This window comes from Aquila chrysaetos, chromosome 2 (genome assembly GCF_900496995.4).
Source record: "Aquila chrysaetos chrysaetos chromosome 2, bAquChr1.4, whole genome shotgun sequence".
NCBI classification, from domain to species: Eukaryota; Metazoa; Chordata; class Aves; order Accipitriformes; family Accipitridae; genus Aquila; species Aquila chrysaetos.
In genome coordinates this window covers 50,081,839-50,103,774 of record NC_044005.1, presented here as the reverse complement: position 1 = coordinate 50,103,774, position 21,936 = coordinate 50,081,839, and the positions used below count along the sequence as shown (strand labels likewise).

Genomic DNA, 21,936 nt, shown 5'->3' with positions numbered 1-21,936 from the left:
CTGGTTTTAAAAATATTCCAGCTTGTAAGCAGGACTATTGGCCAGTGGGGTGGCTCAACAAAATCTGGCTTGTTCTCCTTCCAAGTAGTGTAGTTAGGAGGCTGAGTATTTGGAGGGGGATGCTGTTTTCCCAGCTATTGATTTAAGAGTATAGTCTGTTGATTAACTGCTTAGCTTGCAAAAGGCAAGCTGTAATTGAAATGAACGTCACGCATAACTTGGAGCCTATTTTCACCTTAATAACAGGAAATGCAGCATCCTTATCCATGGCGATGGTACTCTTCCAGGGGGACTTCCCAGTGCAGGCACTGGCAGCTGGATGCTCACTGTTAAGCATAATTCACCCTGCAAGAAATGCAAATAATTCACTTGAGTCAAAATATGTGTCCAACCTATGTACGGAATAAAATTCGGTTTTTTGCTTTCAGTCCTTTTTCAATGAGCTGTGAGTTTTCATCAAACTATTTCAAGCCGGAAAGTGGCAGAGAAGAGAGGCTAATTCCGTGCCATTTCTTTGGTAAAAATATTCAGCCTACTGTTGGATAAAAGCCTCCTGCCTAGTGTAATGGCGCCGTTCTTGCTGGGCACTGTGAGATGTAGCAATCCCCAGTTCCAAATCACACACCCGGTGTTCACCGTGCAGCTCGCGTGGCTTCAAAGGGTGAAAGCATAGAGCACCATCTGGCAGTAAGGCTTCGGGGTCGGAATAGCACGAGACCCGAATTCGTGGGTGACAAGAGGAGCGATGATGGCTCGCATCGCGTTCGAGGGAGGCCGGGATGGTGACTAGTTCTCATGACTTCAGCAAGTCCCTGTGTGCATGAGGGACCCAACAGCACCCAGTGCTCCCAGTTACCAGCGTCGCAATGAGGTGCGAGGTCCCGTCGGCAGAAAAGCCGTCAGCCACGGGTTCGGCCAGGCGCTGGCTGTCCCCTCCGCGCCTGGCCCCTCTCTTTCTTGCCAAGAGACCCCCTCCACCCGGGAGCCAGCCCCTCGCTTCCCAAGGGTCTGCTCGGGTGACGGGGCCGCTGCCGCTGCCGGTGCCGCTGCCGGTGCAGCGCGGCGCCGTGACCGGCGGGAGGAGCTGGTGCGACGCGGCCGCTCGGCTGCCGGCGGGAGCGGGAGCGGGGCCGGGGCCGGGGCCGGGGAAGCGGTCCCTTCTCTCCGCTCCCGCCCTGCCCGGGCTCGGGGGCAGCCGTGGGACCGGAGGAGAAACGCTGCCGCCAGCAAAGGCGTTTGGCGTCGGACGGCCGGAGCTTCCCGAGGGGGCCGGGGGGGTCCCGGTTTAAAGGGGAGTTTGGGGCAGGGAATTCAGCTTCTGCTTTGGTTTGGGTTTTTGGGGAAGTTGTTAAGGTGGATTAGGGGAGTTTGAATGTTTTTAGCAAAATCCTGGAAAAGAGGGAATTCCCTTTTTCTTAAATTAAATTGCATTCCAGCCAACCTGGAAGACTGTGGCGCGGTTGGAAACCCAGGAGTTGTTGTGGTATCTCAAGGGAGCGGGAAGAGTTGAGGAGGTGAGAAAGAGAAAGGGCTTTTTCTCTTTTGCAACGCTTAAGATTCTGTACGTGGTGGTTTTGCTTCGCTGATCCAACTCCAAACACCGCTTTGGAGGAGAGCCACGGCACTGGCTGAAGGGAGAGGTGTTTAATCTAACCGGGCTCACAAACAAGGGCTTCCCCAGAGAGGTCTCCAGTAAAACACAGAAAGAGCAGAGCTAAGCCTCCTCGCCTCGGGGAGGCCGGGAAGTGGAAACGGGGGGACTTGTCCCCCTCGGTCCGCAGGCGGTACGTGCCCGGCGCCGGTGCTGCGGGCGAGCCCTTTGTACGAGAACCCGCCGCTCCCAGCGCGGCGGGCGGGACGGGGACGAGCGGAGCGCAGGGGGTGCCGACCCGCCGCTGACCGCGGCGCGACCCCGCCGGTCCGCCGTGGGCGGGAGGCGCCGCGGCCGCGCCCGGAGCCTCGGCGGGAGCCCGCGCACCGGCGCGGGGGGGCGGGCCCACCGCCTTCCCCTCCCTCGGCGGGCCGGCTCCTCCGTGCTGCCCGCAGCGGGGAGCGGCGGAGCCGAGCCGTCCCCCCCCCTCCTCGCCGCGGCTCAATCCCTTCCCGCCCGCCCCCCCCCCGCCCCCCGGCCTCCTCGACGGGACGCCCCGCGCGGGTGGGCCTACGACCGCCGCCGCCGGGGCATCGCCGCTTTAAGCGGAGGGCCACGCCGGGGGACGGGGCGGGCCGGGCGCGCCCCCCCGGCTCCCCCACGTGGTGCGGGTGCCCGTGCCTCCCGGCCGCCGGCGGAGCGGGGCGCACACAGCGCGGGGCTGCCGCCGGGGCTCGCCTGCTTCCCGCCGCCGCCGCTCCCCGGGCGGCTGGTCCGGTCCGGCCCGCGGCCATGCGCCAGCGCCGCGCCGAGCGGCCGAGCGGCGGGGCTGCACCGCCGCCGCGTCCCGCGGCCGCGGCGTGAAGCGGCGGGAGGATGAAGCGGGCGAGGCGGGCCGCGCCGGGCCCCCTGCCCGTGCTGGGGCTGCTGGGGCTGCTGCTGCTGGGCGCCCTGCCGGGTCTCTGGACGGTGCTGCTGCTGCGGCGGGAGGCGGCGGCGCAGCCGGAGCCCGAGCCGGAGCCGGAGCCGGAGCCCGAGCCCGAGCCGCGCCCGCCCGCGGGGCCTCCGCCGGGGCGGTGGGGCTGGGAGCGCGCCCCGGCGGCGCGGGGCGAGCCCGGCGGCGGCGGGCAGAAAACTTTCCGGGCGCTGCTGGCGGTGCCGGCGGCGGCGGGCGGCCGGGAGGAGCGGGGCGGCGAAGGGCGGGCGGCGGCGGCGGGCGGCGGCTGGCCGGTGGAGCGGGGCATCTTCTGGAGCCGTGAGCTGGAGGAGCGGGTGCCGCCGGGCTTCGCGGCCGAGGAGGCGGCGGCCTGGCTGTCGGCCGCCCGCGGCGCCCGCGTGGCCTCGCTGGAGCGGGGCGGCTGCGGGCGCAGCTCCAACCGGCTGGCGCGGCTGTCGGACGGGAGCCGCGCCTGCGTCCGCTATGGCATCAACCCGGAGCAGATCCAGGGCGAGGCGCTCTCCTACCACCTGGCCGGCGTGCTGGGCATGCAGGAGCGGCTGCCGCCCATGGCCCTGGCCCTGGTGGAGGCCCGCGGGCGGCAGTGGGAGCCGGTGCGGGAGGAGCTGCGCGGCTCGCACTGGGCCGAGGGCGCCGTGGTCAGCCTGACCCGCTGGGTGGACAACCTCACCGCCGTGGTGGCCCCCGCGCCCTGGGGCGCCGAGGCGGGCGGCGGGCGGCGGCTGCAGCCGCTGTCGGCGGGGGGGCTGGGCGGGCTGCCGCCGTCGCAGCTGGTGGAGCTGGTGCAGTGGAGCGACCTGATCCTCTTCGACTACCTGACGGCCAACTTCGACCGCCTGGTCAGCAACCTCTTCAGCCTGCAGTGGGACCCGCGGGTGATGCGCCGCGCCACCAGCAACCTGCTGCGCGGCCCCGACGGCGGGCTCGTCTTCATGGACAACGAGGCGGGGCTGGTGCACGGCTACCGCCTCCTCGCCATGTGGGACCCCTACAACGAGCCGCTGCTCCGCTCCGTCTGCGTCTTCCGCGAGGGCACGGCGCGCCGCGTCGCCGAGCTGCACCGCCGCCGCAGCGCCGCCGCCGAGCTCCGCCGCCGCTACCGGGCGCGGGAGCCGCTCTGGGCCCGCCTCGGCTTCCTCTCGGAGCGGCAGGCCGAGCTGCTGCAGGCCCGCGTCGACTTCGTGCACCGCCACATCGCCCACTGCCGCGCCCAGGCCGCCCTGCTCTGAGCGGCCGCCGCCGCGGCAGGGACCCGGCTGACACACACCCCCCCCCCCCCCCGCTGCCCGCCCCGGCGGGGCTCCGTGCCCCGCGGCCGCCGCCGGGGGGGGGGGGGGGGGGGGGCGCCGCTGCTCGGCCGCGGGGGCTACCGGCCTGCCGGGGCCGTCTGTCGAGAGCGGCGGTTAAGCCGCCTTCGGGATCTCTGAAGATGCGGAGCGCGGCCGGGGTGGTGACGGGCCCGGCCCGGCCCGGCCCGGCCCGGGGCTCCGCTCCCGAAGCCGGGCAAAAAGATGGGAGGATTCCGCGTCCCGAGCGCGCCCCGTCGCCCCGCTCGGTGCGGTCGCCCTCGGCGGGGAGCCCGCCGTCTTTGTGCGGGCTGGGGCTGGCTGCCCGCTCCTCCCGACGGAGGGAGGCAGGCGGAGACGTTTTTCTACATTCTCTTCCCTCCGCGGCAGCGTCTTTTAAGTACGAATGTTGGCATTCGTAGGCCGAGAACTGATTGCACAATAGGGGAGCCCCCAAGGAGCAGAACTGCCCTATTTATGAAGCTTGTTTCTTACCGGTTGGTTTTCTTTAACGAGAGTGAACCTTTCCGCTGATGATTGTGAAATCTTGTCGATGAGAAGTGTATAGGAAGCCCATATTCCGTTAGCTCTTAGTCTTTGTTGTGGATGCATCTGTTTTGATTCTTAAGCGTTTGTGTGTAATCATCACCGCCACCACCCCCCTTTCGTCTGACCGGCGAAGTAACTGACTAATGGGTGACACAAGAGGATCTCCCAGGTTTTAAAAACATTGCTGTGCGCTAAGACTTTGACGCAATAGTTAAAGTGGAGGAAAAACTGTTTCATGCACTTTACTTTGACTTTTTAATTTTTTATAAAAGAAGACCTTTTTATTTTACAAAGTCAGCCTTTTATGTACATTATATATGTTCATAAGCTTTTCTGTAACATACTAAAGAAACTGATATTTCAGTAAAGCGTGTTAATGTTTTGCCGCCTTTGTCCTGAATGTTTGGCTGAGCTTTGACAGGGAAGCGTGCACCTCCTCCGTCTTCCCTGATGGGCAGTGGAGCCCACCTCTTTCCAGCTTCTCACTCCACCCAACTGAACGAACTTGTGCTCGTTCCCTCCGAGACACTGCGGGGTAGAGTTAAGCTTTCAAACGCTCCCCTTCTCTCTCTCCTTCCTAGCCGTTGTGTCACCGAAAGGGCAAAAGCTCTTCGAGTGGTGGAAATAATGTGACTATTGCATACTTTAGCTGAATAGACTTTTGTCTGGTTTTTAAAGCCTGAAATGAACTGCCTTGACTAGCACCGAGGTAACCGAAGCACTTAGTTTCAGCAAACCAATATAGATCGTGTGGGCTTAGCTGCCATCAGCCTGTTCGGGTGCTGGGTACCAACCTCTTAATACAGGTCACGTCAAGTGTTCCTGTACCAGGGACATCTCCGGAGGTGGCGGGTGCTTTCAGTGGGCATTTACACTGGTTCCCAGTCCTCTCTTCCTATTTTGGGTATCTTTGCAATGGGGGTTGAGGCAGGATTGGGGAACGGGAACGCTTTGCAGTCTTGCTAAAACAGTTGGTGGGGTTTTTTCCTACAAAAGTTTTGTTCTAGGTAAGGCAAAGCAGTAGCAGTGGGTGTACAAAAGATCTGCATCTCTTGTTTGCTTTTTTACATGTGCCAGTATTCATAGAAGAGATCATTGTATGGCTCAAAATACAGCCAGAGTAAGGACAAAGGACAAACTAATCCTCTTTAAACCCCAAATGTGGGTATATATCCCGCTGTAATCAAACAGCAGCATAATCTCTTCTACATCTGGAGAGGCACCTCTCTTGATGAAGGCAGCAGCGTGCTCAGCGGCTGCTGCGCAAGTAGGTGCTGTCTTCAGTATGTCGAGTGCTAACCTTCCCCTGAACTCAGAAAGAGCTGTGCATTCGTACCTGCAGAAGGTCTTTAGTCCTCATTTATTTAGATTAAACTTCCCATAAAGACAATTTTCTTTGGCCATTACAGTGTGTTCTTTTTTTTTTTTTTTTTTTTTTTTTAATAGGACAAGACAACAGTTTTACAAACAACTTAAAGTTAGCGGTCGATTAGTTAGCTGTATTAGATATTGCAGCTGTGTGTGTGAGTATTTATTTTAGAACGTACCGGCAGCCTCCAAGACTAGCTTTCATTCAACTGCTTAACTGACAAGGCTCTCTATTGAACTTGTATTTATAGTTCACTGCATTTATCGCTCCAAACAATGCACAGAATCCCATGTGACCTTCCTTTGCCATTTACATGATAATACACAATTTAACTGTGTAATTCTTAGTTCTTCTTTAGCGTTGCTTTGTAACTCAAATGCAGCAGCTCTGTCGCATTCACCTAATGAAAATACATTTAAATAATTAACTGCTGGCATAAATTTTAAACCACTGTGCAGAGCAAACTGCTGTGCCACAAACATCTAAGGTTTCATTTCTGTTTAAGTACTTCTCTAACTATGGCACAACTGTGGTTTTGACGGCTAATGGGAAATAAATCTCCTTTGCAACGTCTTTAGAGCCAGAGCCTAGATAATTACACCTTTCGAGAAGAAACACGGTTTTCTACTCGGTGACTGGTAACTACCTCAAGTCATATATAGGTTACATGTTCAAAAATGGCGTAGTTGTAGGCTGGTGTGAAACTAGAGACGCTGTGCTAGAGAAGCTGTGCCCTACTGGGAAATGTGTTTGTTCAAAGAGGACAGAGAAAACTAGCTTGGATGGATGATGATAACTTCACTTTGTTGCTGCATTTTATTTTTCTGGTGTGGATCATCTGCTGCTGTCCCAGAGGAAGCTTTGAGTTACCGTCACATTAAGGAAAACTTACTTTCTTCCATGTGATTTCTTTAAGGCAGACAGTGCTTTGTAAATCAGTGGCCTGGTACGCTTTTTGCATGCCGTTTTAGCTGTACATGCAGATGTTTTACTACCTTCCTACAGAAACCAAGGGGTGAAACCCTGTAAAACTTTTTGTAATATAATTTCAATGGCACTTGTCTAACTCCGCTTTCTTCCAGTGGAGTTTCCTTTGAGTTACAGTAATCGGACGGGCAAGGAAGACCATTGCTTATTTGAGAACAAGAAGGCTTTAGGACCTGGAAGCTGTGAGTGGAAGGTTGTTCTCATAGCAGGATCATCCGGTTCTGGCCGTGCGTTGCTGGCAGCTCAGCAGCACTTTACCTGAGGCTCAAGGAATCGGCTGCGCCAACTTGTACCGGAATGGGGCTGTAGGGCGTCAGGCCTCACGCAGCAGAACGCTGAAGGATGCACTTAACTTCCCACCGCTTTTCACAGGCTTTCGGTGAAGTGTGTGCTTACAGGTTGGCCGCACTGGTGCCTCAGTTAGATGTGGCTTGTTGCACAGGACTGAGAAGAGTCTTGAAAAGGTTGGGTGGGCTTGGCAGCGTGCCGTCTGTCCCAGATGCAAGACGGGAGGTCTCGTTTTCCGCTCTGCGGAGACTCGTGCTTAACTGATAACACTAGCTTCAGAAAAAAACAGGAAAAAAAATATCTAGAGGATGTTGTAATTTGAATGCACTTCGTTCAGTCCCATATTTCTGTATGTTTCCCTGATTAAATTCAGAATGCCTCCCCCAGATTTTTTTCTTTCACTGGAATCTACGGGGGCGTGTGGGGTAGGGGGTTGTTGCTACGCCTAGCTTGAGTTCACGGTCACTGGCCTGTTACCTCCAAACCCTACTAGTGTGAAGGGGGGACGGAGTTAGTTTCTGAGAACTGCCTGAGGGGTATCAAAATTGTGCGTGCGGTGCCCCCTGCACCCCCAGGGAGCACTGGGCAGCAGAGCCTGGCTGAATTCAGTGGGGTCCCCCTTCGTGAAAAAAGCAACACTGGCATTTGCAGCACAAATCTCCTTTCCTTTTGTTTGCTTGCATCTGAAGTAATTTCCAATCTGGATTTATTTTCCTTGTGGGTTTCCCTTTGAGAATTCCCCTCACTGCTTGGGACGCTCTTCCCAGGCACAGAGTCCCCTCGCCTCGCACACAAAAGCGGCTGCCCTGGGGATGGAGCCGAGTTGTCCGCTTTGCTGCCCGACTGAGGCCATGTCAGCCCATTCAAAGATTCGGGAAATAACTCGAGGCCAGTGGAAGACAGTGAAAATATTGTTAGTTACACTTTGACTTACTGGGCGTACAGCACGCTCTTAACATCGCCGGCATAGTTTTTGTGGTTTGCCTTCCCTTTGAAGTTCGGTGCATTTTTTAAAATGGTAATAATACTTTGAATTTTCTCACTGACATTACTAGGTGGTCCAGGACTAGCTTGGATGTGAGATTGTATTAAGACTTAATCCCATTTTGCATGTTATTCCTACTTTGCAACCACAGCATAAAATTTAATCGCTCCTTCAGAGCTGCACTCCCCGGGTTGAACGTGGCAAAGCTCCCAGGAGAACAGGCTGGGCTGCGCAGTAAGCAGCGCCTGCCAGGCACCTGCATGGCTCCTGCGACTCTCAATGACCTAGAAAACCTTTTACTTTGCCATCCTGGGTGCTAACGTAGCTCTCCCCACTGAAGTAACGTGCACTCCTCTGAGCAGAAGTTACTTCCCAACACGGTGACTCGCACCCGGAGAGAATATTTTGCTGTGCATAAACTGGTGTTTTAATGAACGCTATCAGTCCCACCTTCAGGGACTCTTTAATCTAACTCAGTGTCCTTTGCGTATGGGGCAGGAGCAAGGTTTTATACCTGTAATGTCTTAACCCCCTCTGGTGCTCTCGCTTTCCGTCGCCCGCTCCGGGCGGAGGCGCGGGATGAGTTTACAGGGCAGAAGTGCGCGCACCGGCCCGCGTGCGTTGGGACCGCTGCTGCGTGCGGGTGCGAAAGGAGCCGTGCAGACAAAGGAAGGAGAGTAATCCCGTCTGAAAGCAAGCCAGCGCCGCGCTCGAGGAAGAAGCTCAGGCTGGATTATTGGAGGATGAACGGCAGTAATAGGACAACAAAGAAGGTCTGGCGCCGCAGTCGGACCGGCTGTTTTTGAGTGATCCTGCTATTCAGTCACTCCTCGTGGGTTTTGGGCGGCGGGGGGGGTGTTGTGCACGTGGCACTCGGACCATTTCTGCGAGGAAACAAACCCAAGGGAAGACTGACTGCAAAATGCAGCCATCGCTGACGCAGGGAAAATTGAGCAGACCTCCTGAAGACCCAGACCCCCTCCAGTTCCTCTCCCAGGGAGGGAAAGGCAGATAGGGGGATTTCAGGTGGGATGTAAGCAGAATGCAAGCTGGGGAAGAGTACGTTGCAGCGTATTGCAATACCATTAATACAGGGCAGATTTAAATTGTGCTGTTACATGTACTGCCAGGATATCATCATGCTTGTCTACCCTCTGTCATGTGGGCTTTTTCAAGTGTCACACAGTGTCAAGCCAGTCCTCGGTGTCAAGCCAGCAGAAGGTGTTTTCGAAGAAGTAGTCAGAGGCATGAAAGTTCCAAAAAAGAAACAGATTTTGAGACACTGGAAATTGGGCAAATTCCACACCAGCTATGTCCGCAGCAATGGGACACATTCAATGAATTTGCCTGTGCCACCTTGTGAGGTGTAGAAAGACACAGGAACGGAGAGGAAAGCACTCCAGAAAAGGACAGAGAAACAGTTGAATCCTTGCAGATGCTGGGGATGGCAAGTGGCAAATACCCTTTGGGGAAATCGCACGGGTGCAGAGGCAGCGTGTCCCTCACAGCCCCTTTCTCTACCTTCTGTGACAGGTTTCCTGCAACCACCTCTGAAATAGGTCTTTTCTAGGCAGCCTGTGTCACAGAACAAGGAGAAGTGTGTGTAGCAGGAGACCTCCAGCACTCGGGTACAGGGGACCTGCCCTTCCCCCACGTAGACCGCTGACAATTTGTGATCTGGAAAGCAGAAGCTCATTTTCAAAACCTGTCATTAAGTGTTTCTGTCATCTGATGGATTTCAGCCTGCGTAACATTATGTATATTCAATAATTTTTACTGCCCTCAATATTTAAGTCAACCCATTCAATATTATTTACCAAAACTCATGAAATGTTGAGAATGTTTTTACTCTCCCCATTCAGAGTTGTGAGCAGTTCATTAAGAAGCTCCCTTTCGGTGCCATAAAATCCCTGTATATAATTTAATACCCAAGTATCTAACAGCAGAGGGTTTCCCAAACTACTTGCACTAGGGGATACTGCCAGCCTCGAGGCACCCTCAGAGCTCACACCTGCAGCTGTGCCGTAGTGAGGGTTCACAGGGCTTCGGGCTCTCTGTGGTTTTGGGTGAGGAGCAAGGCTGCGAGGGTCCCCTCGCTGCTGCCACTCGCTGCTCCTCGTGTTCCCCAAAAGGACGTGCAGGAGTTAAAATTACCGTTGGTCTGTATGGACTGAGTTGAAGTTGATTTTCCTCTTTTAGCTGAACGGTAGCTGAAGGGTTTTGTTCCTCAAGGTATCATCTCAGGGAAAGCAAAAGGCAGCCGTTAAAGTGTCTGTGTCCGTGTCCCGTTCCCCCCAACTACCCCTCCCTTAAACTCCCTCTTCTGCCAAAAGCGTTCTTCCCTCATGGCTGAGATCTTAAAAAATGCCTTGCAGTGAGGACAGACAGGCATTTACCTCAAGTGATACTAACACACTAATGCGAGCTGGTAATGAGGTAAGGACCGAACGCGTTTTATATCAGTATCTCCAACCCCAGCACAAAAGCAGAGGGATGTATTTCTGTGTGTCCTATGTTTCAGTCAGAGTCGTCATAATTTTTTAATGCACCTGTCTTGCCAGTTTCCTTTTTGTGTCTTCCTCTGGGGGAAAGAGTGTTAATAAACTATGGTTTAAAGCTGCCATTGTGATTTATCTTTTTTTATCCATACATGATTCCTTGTAGGAGTCTGCTTGCAGAATTTACTTAACTAATTGCAGTTAGTCGATTTGCTTTAGTTTAGCTGCGTCACCTTCGTCATCCCCAAAGTTTTCGATGCCCTTTAGTACGTTCAAGCTAAGGAAGAGTAATCGCTTCCTTTGTTTTATTAAAACCATATGGGATTTGCTCATCTGACAAAGAGTTATTTTTTTATTTTTTAACAGTGCAGTGCAAAATCAGGTGGCATACATTATGGATGAACATGGATGCAAGGATCTGGAGGATATTAATGGTATTATTTCCTTTCACACCAGCTGCCCAGCAAGGCAACTGCTCAGTGGAGATATCCCAGGTTTGATAGCTGCCAGAGATCAAAACTAGGCCCACTGTTTGCAATTTGTTAAATGCAAGTAACAGGCTAAATTCTTTTCTGATTTACAGCCCTGCAGGGGTAAGAGCATGAATTTGCCTGCAATCTGGATGCAAAAGCTGGTGGTGAGTATATCCATGATGAGTATTATTTAAGATATGCTTCGTCCCGCTTTTAGAAATGATGAGGGGGAGTGACAGTGGTGCTTCTTGCTCCTTTCTTTGCCGAGCGAGCCAGCAGACTGCCGGGAGCCCAGCTAACCAGAGCCTGCTGTGAGAGTCAGGATGACAGAAGGTTTTATGAGCTCCTCTATCAAGGAATATTTCAGGTTGTGCCAAAAATGAGACAGTCATCTTCTGACTCATAAAAACAATCACCTGTGTAGAAATTTATCAAAGGTAGCAGCAAAGAAGAAAAAAACCCCAAACGTTCCGACTGGGAATGTCACACTGAGTCCAGCTATATTACTTTCAAGGCTCATTAAAGTGGTTAGTAGATATCATTGAGTCATTCCCTTCCCAACAAGGTGGCACAGTGCAGAGCGGAGTGGAGACAGCCTGGGGACCAGCACAATGTGTTACTTGGGATGCTGTCCAGTGACAGAGACTGAGGCTCCCGAAATTGCAAATGACAGAGCCCAGGGCAGTCATTTATCCCTCCATTCAAGCCAGCGCAGAGGAGCTGCTAACCAGGCCCTTCAGGTGCTTGTCAGCTGTAGAGCAACAAAGGACCACACCGATGACTGACAGGTTTTTTACCAGTTTGTCATTTATTATGGAGCTGATGAAATGTCTAACTTTCTGAAGATGAGTGGTTGGAGCTGATACAGATCGGTTAAATGGATGCTCCTGGATTAAGTCTCCTGTTTTTCTTTAAGAAGAAAAGCGAACCATTTCCCTTCCTTATGTTTCTATCAGTGCTTCAGATGATTAAAAGTAAATTAGAAATGTAATTTACTTGTCAGTGAATAGTCTAGATAGCTATTTTACTTGTATTTTGTTCCTCCTAGTCAAGGCACATAAATGAGGCACTTTTTGTCAGTAATGAATCTCCAGGCAGTTTAATTTTCTAGACCTCTCCTACACAATCAGGACACGGCAGTAACTGTACTGTAGACTCCACAATTGGTATTCCTTGAAATTAAGCTATTCCCATAAAAGTCACTCCAATTATTTCTTTATGTTTTTGTGTAAAAGAGAATATTTAGGATTTTTTTCCTTGTGAATCTTAACAAACCAGGCTACAATTTTTTCCTCTTTCAAACTGTCAGGTTTAGCTCCTTTATGTCAAAGGGAGAGCAGACAGCTGCTTCATGTGGCAGTATCTATTTCCTATAAAACAGCATGGCAAGCCCACCTGTCTTAACAGTGCTTTTGGTGACATCAGAAAAGCTGTCTCTGATCAAAGAGGCATAGGACAGGTAGGTTACATACCGAAGTATGGATCTCAGGCTTGGTTGCTTCATGGGTGATGTATCCCTGCTTTGTGAAGGTATGGGCAGTTGGGCTTAGTACGTAGATCACGGACGCGTACGCAGTGTCAGCAATTGATATGAATCGGGACGCTGGCGAGTGCGAGTGTTAGAAAGACTTTGTTTGGCCCTGGGAGAAGAAAACCCTCAGGACCAGCCCCAGCGCAACCATCTCCTTTCCTCCTCCTTCACCCCCCACCCCCTTTGGTTGAAAATAGACGTTTAAGCCGCAGAGCAACCCAAAGCATGTTCAGACAGGATCGAAACAGGTGGCCCGGGAAGCTGCGGGATCTGTGCTGACCCCGCTGACGTGAGCGTAATCCAGCGTCAGCAGGGTGGCAGCTGGCACGGGGGATGGAGCCCGTCTCCTCCAGGAGCAGTCACCCCGTCTGCCACGAGCACTGTGCCACGGCTCCGCGGTCCAGCCGGCCCCACGTCCCCAGCTGTGCCGGGGGGGCCAGGAGCCGGGACAGGCACCGCTCTCATCCAGCACAAGTGGGAAACCCGACACAGGATTTCTAGCAGGTACCGAGTGGCAAAAAAATGGACGTTTCTGGATATTTGCCAACAAAAGGTATTGCCTCGCTCCAGACTTGGTCCTCCTCCCTGCCAGGACCACCCTCAGCAGTTCGGCAGCTAAGGCCGCTCTTGAGACGCGGGGTTCAGCCTTGGAGCTGGGGACCAAAAGCAGGAGGATCTCCGTCAGGAAGCAGGGAGAGGCGTCCCGCAAGCCAAGGCTGCGGCTGCGTGCTGCTCAGCCGAGGTCCGCGGTCCCTGCTGGTGGGAAGGCTGGGACGGGGGCACCGGTGAAACGTGGGGTGGGACGGCTGCTCCCGCAAGAGACTCGGCAGGCTCCGGCCAGCGGGAAGGAACATGCTCCAGCGAACTTGTCTGTTCTGATGGCCCTTAAAATGTTTAAATCCTTATTTATGACACCCTGGCGCATTTGAGTACCTTGCCATGGGCTACAGGGCAACGAGCAAACCGTTTTTATGTGCCGCATCCGGGAAGGGAACTTGAGCGTATTGACCCCTCGCCCTGTTCAAACCACTCAGCTCCTTTTCTTTACCATCTAGATCATTTTTGCTCCTGTCCACGCTTTGCTCCAAGTTCTCAGGCACCACCGATATTTGCACATGCTGGTACACGTTATACCATACACAGACAAGTCTGCCTGCCCTGTGGGGCCAGCTACCCCCTCTTTGCTACTCTGGGCTAGGAGGACCTACCCGTACTTACACATAGTACCCCAGAAACACCAGGTAGGGTGGTAAGGAACACATGACATGCTATTTTATGAGGAAATGCAAATAAGTGTTTTCTTCCTTGTAATTTTTCAATCTGCGGTCAATTGAATGATAACCAGCCATTTCTTTCAATTCCAGCAACTATCGGTATGTTCGCAGTCATCAAGAGAATTTCTTCTGAGAAAGAAAAGTGTATTCACTGAACAACTTTAAAAATTATCCTGCCTGATACGAATTACTCACAAAGCTCGTTAACATTTCAGTTCTCAGTTGGCATAATAGCTGAAAAATATAGGTGTGCCAGATGGAGCCTTTTGTGCATTAGAAATGACAGAATTTTTACTTCTAACGTTTCAGATGCGCGTACATCTTCCTGAAATTGTTGGGAAAGGGCAAATATCAGAAAAGCATTTACAGCACCTGCGTACGACTGCCGAGGAGCTGAGATACGGCACGGGTGGATAATAAATAATAATATTCATGCTTAATGATAACGACATGGACCACTCAGAGAGAGCAGTACAATAAATACTGTGGTAATATTGATGATGTTACATTAGCGCTTTGGACTTTTGCAGAGCATTTCCTGACGGACCCAAAGCACTTTACAAAGATGAGTTAGGCATCACAGCGCTCTCGCAGCGAGCCTCTTCTTGCCCTCGTGTTACAGAGAGGCAAACAGGAACGGAGAAGCCAAGGGCACGTTGCGTGGCGCTGGCAGAGCCGGAGCGCCTACCTTCGCGGGAAAGCAAGGCCAGTGATGGGCGAGCCCCAGCGAACGTTGCGTTGAAGGTGGAGGTGAGCCAGGGCGAACCTCCCGCCGAGGCCGCCGAGGCCGGGGCACGGGTTTTCTCCCGCCGGCCGTGCTGGGCAGGCAGCGGCGCGCTCTCGCTCCGGAGGAGCTCCTGACGCCGCGGGCTGGCGGAGGCCTTCGCCATCTGCCGCGGGCAGGAGGGGCCCATGTCCGCGGCCCCTCAGGGGACCCCCTTCCCCCCGGCTGGCGGCGCGGGCCGCCCGCGCTGCTGCCGGGAGCCGGCAGAGAGCTCGCTCCCGCTCCTTGGCTTCCCCCGCGCCTCTGCCCGGTGCCGCCTCGCTGCCCTCGCAGGAGCCGCACGGCCGCGTTGCAGAGCTCGCCTCGCTTCCCAGCAACGCCGGGCAGGCTTCGGAGTAAAGAAAGGGTAACGCAGTCCTGGGATTATCGTTGCAAGCCTCGGGGTCATAACTGGAAGTAAAAGAAAGCTGTGATGTGGTTATAGCCTGCATTTAATGCGACATCTTTGTCGGTCTCGTATTTCTCCCAGAGTCCTTGTGTGACACGTGCCTTGAAGGGCAGCAGTGTGGATTTAATGGAATAACCTGACCGCAGGCACTCCTCCGTACCCAGATGAATCCTTTCTCTTTTTCCCATATTTACACTAGATCTTTCTGTTCTTAATGAGCACAAATGTGGCATCAATAGCTCACATGCCTACATCTGTTGTCTTCTGGGATCCCCACCCTGGGGAGATGGCTTAATACACAACCTTAAAGTATGCTGAAAATCTATAAGGTTTTACCCAGCAGCACTGTGTTAACCATACAATTTTTCTGTTGAGACTATGGTCCTTGTGCCTTCCTGCCTTTGCTAGCAATCAGCTAGAGCATCTTCGGATGCGTTATTAACAAGAGACCGGGAAGAAGCTCTGTGCTGGTGAAGCCTCTCGGTCCAAGCTCCTGCTCCTTAGGTACCGTTGACTCAGGATGGTCAGGCTTGCAGCGTGCAAGCTGGCACAGCTGTTATTCTGGTGGGATGCACCGACCCCTCTGGGGTTGTCTCCGGACTTGCTTGTAGCAAGCGGTGCCTGCTACCGCCCGCCGGCTGGCTGGACCCCCGTCTTGGGGTCCCCTTGCCTTAGCAGGAGCTCATGCAGCCTCACGGCACGCCCGGTTCAAAGCCGTTCCTGGGAGAGCAGAGCTTTAAAATTGAAATTTGAAACTGCTTGATCGGAGGAGTCAGTGCGGCACCGTGTATTAGCATAGGTATGTGCACTTACTGTGGGCACAGTAATGACTTCTTAGAAAGGATTTGGGATTTCAGTGCTGGTTATTCACATGGATAGACACGCAGCTAGGAAGTGATTTTTCCATTGCCTTGCTGTTGGTGTAGGAATTTTCACTTTTAAAAGTGTGGATCATAATGATTGTGAAATTAAACCATACAAGAAACGTATAGTTTTATGCATTTTGCTCACTCTGTGATTGTGTAAATAAAACCTTGGGGACAGAGCAGAAGAAAATCAGGCCATTTTATGCTGTTGACTACCTAATACAATTACTGTTCAACCCAACTTCAGAATAACTGGGTCTGAACAAAAGAAAATAAATATACCTTTATTAAGACAGAAAAGTAATGAACTTAAATCAGTAGATGTAGGTGAGGCTTCTGTAAATCATCAGATATCAAACCCAATGCAATCACAAATGCCACCTACTATTAGCAACACTTCCAGGGTTCAGGAAAACAGGAAGGACTTTCTTTTGATTTAAACCACTGCAGCTTGAAAACTGATTTTCTAGCTTTCTGCCAGTAGAAGTCAGATCAGAATCAGGTTTAGAATGCGATTAGTCCAAAATGTAAATGTTTGATCTTCCTTGGTGGGATTCTTTTTTTTTTGGGGGGGGGGGGGGGGAGCGCATCTTTTTCCTATTATTACTTTTTGAGAATGACTTGCTTGCATGTTTGTCTGTTGAGGGTTGGTGATGGCTCTGTTAGTTTGCATTAGACTGTGAGTAGTGTCAGCTGAAATAAGTCTGGCATTCATATGCTCCTCACAGAGCCTGAAGTTTTGCTCTATCAACACTTTTCTTAAGTGCATTGCATTAAGGATTCTGTATGACAGGTTTGCACCTGGAGGCAAAGCCTGTTCCCTTCCCCCCTCCTCCTTCCCTGAAACCCCAAGTCTTTTCACATCAAGTATTTAATTTTCCTTTGTTCAGGATAAAATGATATGTAAAGTATGTGTTGCCATGGATGCAAAACTGAGAGCCTATTGATCCTCCCCTTATCCAGGTAGATTTCAAGCAGGATATTTAACATCAGAGGGCACTACGGCAGGGATGGCAAGGCAGAGACAGATTGGGGCAGGGAGAAACAACTCTAAAAGTGAAGTTCCCATAGCTCGGAAGTGTCTTGTTGAAATAAAGCAAATCTTGTGCCCCCTGGGGTGTTGCTGGGCTCATGCTCCCTGTGCTCGGCAGCATTCCTCCGCCAGCACTCGGTTTTCTCCCTCCCCTACTCCATGTGCCTTCCGCCATGCAAATGGCAGGGATCATTCCCATTTCCCAGCCAAACCCACTCAGATTTGAGCTGTGGCCCGGACAAGTCATTTTTTGCCTATGCCACAGATTAAGGAGCAATGGGATTGTAAATACCGCGGGAGAGTGGTGTGAAGGGGAACATCTGAGAGCGTTGCAGGAGGATCCCTGACTGCGGAATGACCCAGCTGGGTCAAGCTGCTCATCCATCGAGGGCAAGTGGGTAGGGAGAAGGGAACACAGAGCCGCTCACGGCTCAGGGACTTCTGGAGAGGACACCTCTGCCTCTTGCAGCAGATGAGGCCGGGCACCTGGTTTTCATGACCAGCACGTGGGGTAGTGTCGAGCCGCGGGCAAGAGGCAATCATCTCACAAGAGTGCTATAGCAGCAGAGAGGGCCACAGAGGGGGTGTGGTATAAATAAATACATTTCAAAAGTGGTTTACAATGCTCCCCTAACTTAATTTCAACCTTATTTTTTATACCTATTGTATTTGCCATGGCTTCATATCCTTTCCTTTCAGCAGCATACTTATATCAGAACATCAATTGGCCATTGTAATTACATTGGACTGTGGCCTCCACAGACCTCCACTCAAATTGTTTCATTTAATTTTGTCTAAAGAGTGTAGCGTTGCCTCTGCGGACTTGCGCCAAAATTGGCTTATTTTGCTTCAGACTATCTTTTCCCCACAGGACTGCACTATTACGGCCTGCACTTGCTCCTTGCTGCCGAAAGCACACACTTTAATCCACCTCGGGTCACGAGTTAAATGCCGCCTTAGGGTTTTTTGTAATTTCTTGTGGGGTGAGCTCTGCGTGCTTGTGGGCAGGGTACCACGAGACACCTGTTTGGCGGTGCCTGCTGCATAGCAGAGAGGGCCAGAGGAGCCTGCAACCGGCTCCTCTGAAGCTGAAATTAGCTTCTCATTCAGGCAGCTGGATGTCTCTGTTACTGGGGCAGGGGAAAGGTGAGGGCATCTGCAGAAGCAGCGGGGACCGTCGCTTCCCTTGTTTCCAACAATCACCCTGTTGTAGGGCCCTTGCTCCTCTGTCATTCAGACGAGCTACCACAGCAGAAAGGCGCTTTCTTTTTTCTAACTGAAATGGGCTTTAATAAAGCTATTGTATTTGATCACTGGCTAAGGAAACAATAATTTAGCATAATAGGAAAAGATCATTAATGTTCAATGAACCTAACACTCTGCTCCAGTTTTCGCTGCCCTAGAGAGATGGAGTAAACTCTTTTTCCTTAATTGAAGACTAAATAGAGTACATTTCATTTTTCATTTCCAGCACTTTTTCCAATAGGCTTGTGATGTTCACTAATGCGTGCTGAAAGGGGTGGACTGCCTGGCAGCAGGGGAAAAATTGGGTGGGAGGGTTTAGAGCACATAAAAACTTGCTTGCACTTCATCAGATGGCTCTCTAGGGCCTTCGAGTTCTTTCTTGACAAGCCTCCTTCCAAAAGCCCCCAAGGACCGTGCCGAGGAGATGCAGTGGTCTGTTATATTACAAAATAGAGAAGGGCAGAGGACAACGCTTACGTCCCCTCTCCCCCAGCCGTCCCTCCACGGGGCACCTATGGCAGGGAGCTGTACTCCTAATTTCTCTACCAAGGGATTCCCTGGGGCATAGAGGGGTTTTCTGAGCTGCCAGGTGAGTGGCTTTCCTCCTGCCACGGTCAGATGGAGCAGTAAGGGCTAAAATTGGTGTCCGGATGGCATTTTGACTGCCAACTGCAATTTTGTATGAAAGCGAGCTGACAAATGCTCCCAGGCGTAAGGTTTGCACCACTGCAGCTCAGGATTCCAACGCCACGGCCTGCTCCCGTGAACGTGCAGCCGGTCTACTTTGTACCAGAGGAAGCTCGGGGCCGCATCCATCTCCACCGATCGCTTCAAACGCTTTGGTGCCGACGTTCGCAGTCACCTGCGCTCACCTCCCCGAGCAGAACCACAGCACTGTTCCCGTCCGGAGCGCTCCCCTCGCGCGGGTGGGAGGGTGCTTCTGCGTCCTCGTCAGTATTTTTGGGTGCGAGGTTGGCTCCGGCTGCCACGGCTGGTGCGGGGGTGAGCTCTGGCTGCATTCACCTGTGCAAGACAAGGAGGTGAAACACATGGCAGCCCCCGGGGCATTGATGTTTCGGCTCTGCCCAAGGAGCCACTGGCTTGCTGGCTGCCTGCGGGCCAAAGGTTGGCGGCTGCAAGCCTAAGCTCTGGGCTGGCTGGATCGGATCGAATGAGATGGCTGTGCGCAGCTGTAATGAAACATCCCGTCTCCACAGAAAAGCTGGGACGTAGCTAATAGCGTCGCGTTAGCCTCCGTTCGGTGCGATGAAAAAGGGCACCGCTAACGACCGTTTTTCCCCAAGAGTTTTCCTTGATGGCTTTTGCCGTTGGAGAATGGCACCGTCCTCATCCCTGGCTGTGCCGGAGCAAGACTAGAGGACACGACGACCAGGGATTAGCAGCGGTTGGAAGCAACTGGGGAGCTTAGCCCGAGTAAATACTAAAAGGTTTACAGCGCATACGGCTACACCGCCTAATGTTCGGGTCAGGTGTCACCGTGGGAATTAACGACAAGATTAAGGACGATGCGTGGTGGAGTCCCTGGTGCTGCAGAGTGGGTTGCCGGTCACTGAGGAAGCCCGGGGGGGGGTCGGGGTGTGCCTGTGGGCACTGCACACCACCGGGCGCCGAGGCCGCCAGAGGGCACGGGTGGGGTTTTTTTTTGGGGGGGGGGGGGGGGGGGGGGGGGACGCCGGGCTCTGGCGGCGGTGCGGCGGCATCGCCGCTTTAAGGCTGCGGGGGGGTCCCGGCCGGGCCCGGGCTGCAGGGCCGCGCCGGGCGCGGGGGGCGGCCGCCGCCTGAGCCGCGCTCCTGGGGGGGGGGGGAACCGCGGCGGCCGCGCCGAGCCGCCTGCCGGGACGGGGCGGGCCCGAGCCGCCGTCGGGGGGGGGCTTCTCCCGTCTGCGGCGGGGGGGGGGGGGGGGGCGAGGGCGGCCGGAGGCAGAGCGGCGGCGGGAGACGGCGGGGAAGGTGCCGCCGGGCCGGGGCGGCGGGGGGGTCTCCCGTGAGGGAACCGCCGGGCCCCTCGGCCGGCGCCGCCCGCGGAGCTGCTGCGCGGCCGGCGTCCGCAGAGGTCGATAAAAGCGCTGCTCTGCGGCAGTGGGAGGCTTTTAAGTGGTAGCGTTCATTTTGTAACTACTAAACCGGGGGGGGGGGGGGTGTGTGCGGCGCGTTCAGGCGAGGCTGGAGGGGTTGGGAGTTGGTTACTCGCCGGGCGGTACAGTTGTTCACTAACAGACAAAAAACAATCGGGGAGAACTGGGAGAAGCCAGCGCTCCGTGTGTTCCCCCACGTTGCTTCACTGCCGGGGGGTTTGGGAAGAACTCCTGCGCTAGTGAGGGAGGGGAACGGACTGGTTCGGGGGGGTTGTTAGCAAAATATCAGTCCTTTCGCCTCCAAGCTGCTTCCAACCTTGATGGTAGGCTGCTGCCACGGGATGGCCGGGGGAGCTGTTGGTACTGCCTGTACCGTGAGTGTTGTCTCAGCCAGCAGCGTTAGCAAAAAGGCTACCAGCGAGGGTTTTTGGGTTTTTTTCCCAACTGCTAGGTTAAAGCATGGTGAGAAAAACTTACATACAGTTATGACAGCATATTTTGTACATAAAGTTGGGATTTCAGTCTCTAGGGTTTATAAAAACAGTTCCTGTTTTGTGCCCGGGGTCTGCTGTGACTTCAGCGGAAATTAGGTATATTAAAGTTTCTGAGAAATGAGGGCTATTATCTAGGGGAATGGAAGAAATGTAACCTGAAGTCTTCTTCTAGGGAGTAGCCTGCGGTCCTTATTTAATGCTTCAGGTTTCTCCTGAAGATCATGGCTTTCCTTTTTTCTAAAGGAAGTGTCATAGCACAAACCCACTCACGCAAATAAGGTTGCTGGATAGCTGTGGGTGTTCTTGTTCGCGTCTGCCTTTAGACATTAAGCAAACCAAGAAATCCAGAAAATCGGGAAGAAATGTGGCTAGCTGAGTTTAGTTTGGTCTCGAGCATCCCTGCTTTTGGAGGAGGCAACAATCCCTTCTTACATTTTGTGCTTTGGTTCAAGCTGCTACTAAAAGAAAGCGCAGGTGCTTGAGACAATCTCACCTTCTTAAGGCCTTCCCTGGAGTCTGGTTTGGAGCAAAGTGGTCTCTGGCTGGCTTGGTGTTGCAGTGAGATTACTGACAGTCCTTTCTGTCACTGCGTGACCCCCCTGCTCCCCTCAAGTTGTGCAGAATCTGCCCTTGGACCATGCCAACTCTTACTTATATCATAATGTACACAGGTTCAATTACTTGAATGTTACTGATTTATATTTACCCAAATCTAATCGCGATGCTCCCATCTCTATTACTGACAAGATAAATGCTTGTGAGCTAAAGCTTTAGTTTCCTCAGAGTACTATTTTTCTTGGGATGAGCTAGCAGGTTTGTGTTCCTCGTGTGTGCTGCTGACGCTCTCCCAGGCGCTTGGTACCTGGCTGCACCATCTGTGTGAGGTGGGCCTTGGCTGAGGGCACTCGCACAGGTAAAATTGTTACGAGTTACAAGTGCTCTGCAGGAGAGTGTCCACATCTATGCCTTGGTAGGCTTCCTGCTGCGTGGAGGGAGCTTGGGTCAGGTGGAGGCCAAATAAGATGGATTACTATTTGTGCGTACTTCAAATTGTTGGCTTTGTTCCAGACCGGGAAGGCTTTAACAGCTAACATTTTTTAGCACTGGGATAGATCACATTGCCTGTAATGCGTGTGTATAAGCCTAAAGGACTTGCCTTCCGCCCCTGCAAAGAAGCCCCCCTGCGTGTTGCCATCGTGCCCACTTATTAGTTTATTAATGCTTCCTGAAGAGATGCAAAC

General features: G+C 53.3%; 1 protein-coding gene and 1 long non-coding RNA gene across 2 annotated transcripts in view; both read left to right on the top strand.

Annotated features, from left to right (window-relative positions):
- The first annotated feature begins 2,343 nt into the window (after positions 1-2,343).
- On the top strand, positions 2,344-3,864 carry FJX1 (four-jointed box kinase 1). The gene is made up of 2 exons (XM_030034996.1): positions 2,344-3,795; positions 3,837-3,864. The coding sequence occupies exon 1, from the start codon at positions 2,468-2,470 to the stop codon at positions 3,776-3,778; it is 1,311 nt and encodes a 436-aa protein (XP_029890856.1). The 5' UTR covers positions 2,344-2,467; the 3' UTR covers positions 3,779-3,795; positions 3,837-3,864.
- A 16,242-nt stretch (positions 3,865-20,106) lies between these two features.
- The window catches only part of LOC115352693, a 49,412-nt gene continuing 47,582 nt past the window's right edge, over positions 20,107-21,936 (top strand). Inside the window, exon 1 of the long non-coding RNA XR_003927236.1 lies at positions 20,107-20,223. This is a non-coding gene — a long non-coding RNA (uncharacterized LOC115352693). The remainder of the gene's footprint in view (positions 20,224-21,936) is intronic.

What these genes read in the sequence shown, in the direction of transcription:
- FJX1 (XM_030034996.1), top strand. Translation starts at nt 2,468, where the DNA reads ATGAAGCGGGCGAGGCGGGCCGCGCCGGGCCCCCTGCCCGTGCTGGGG.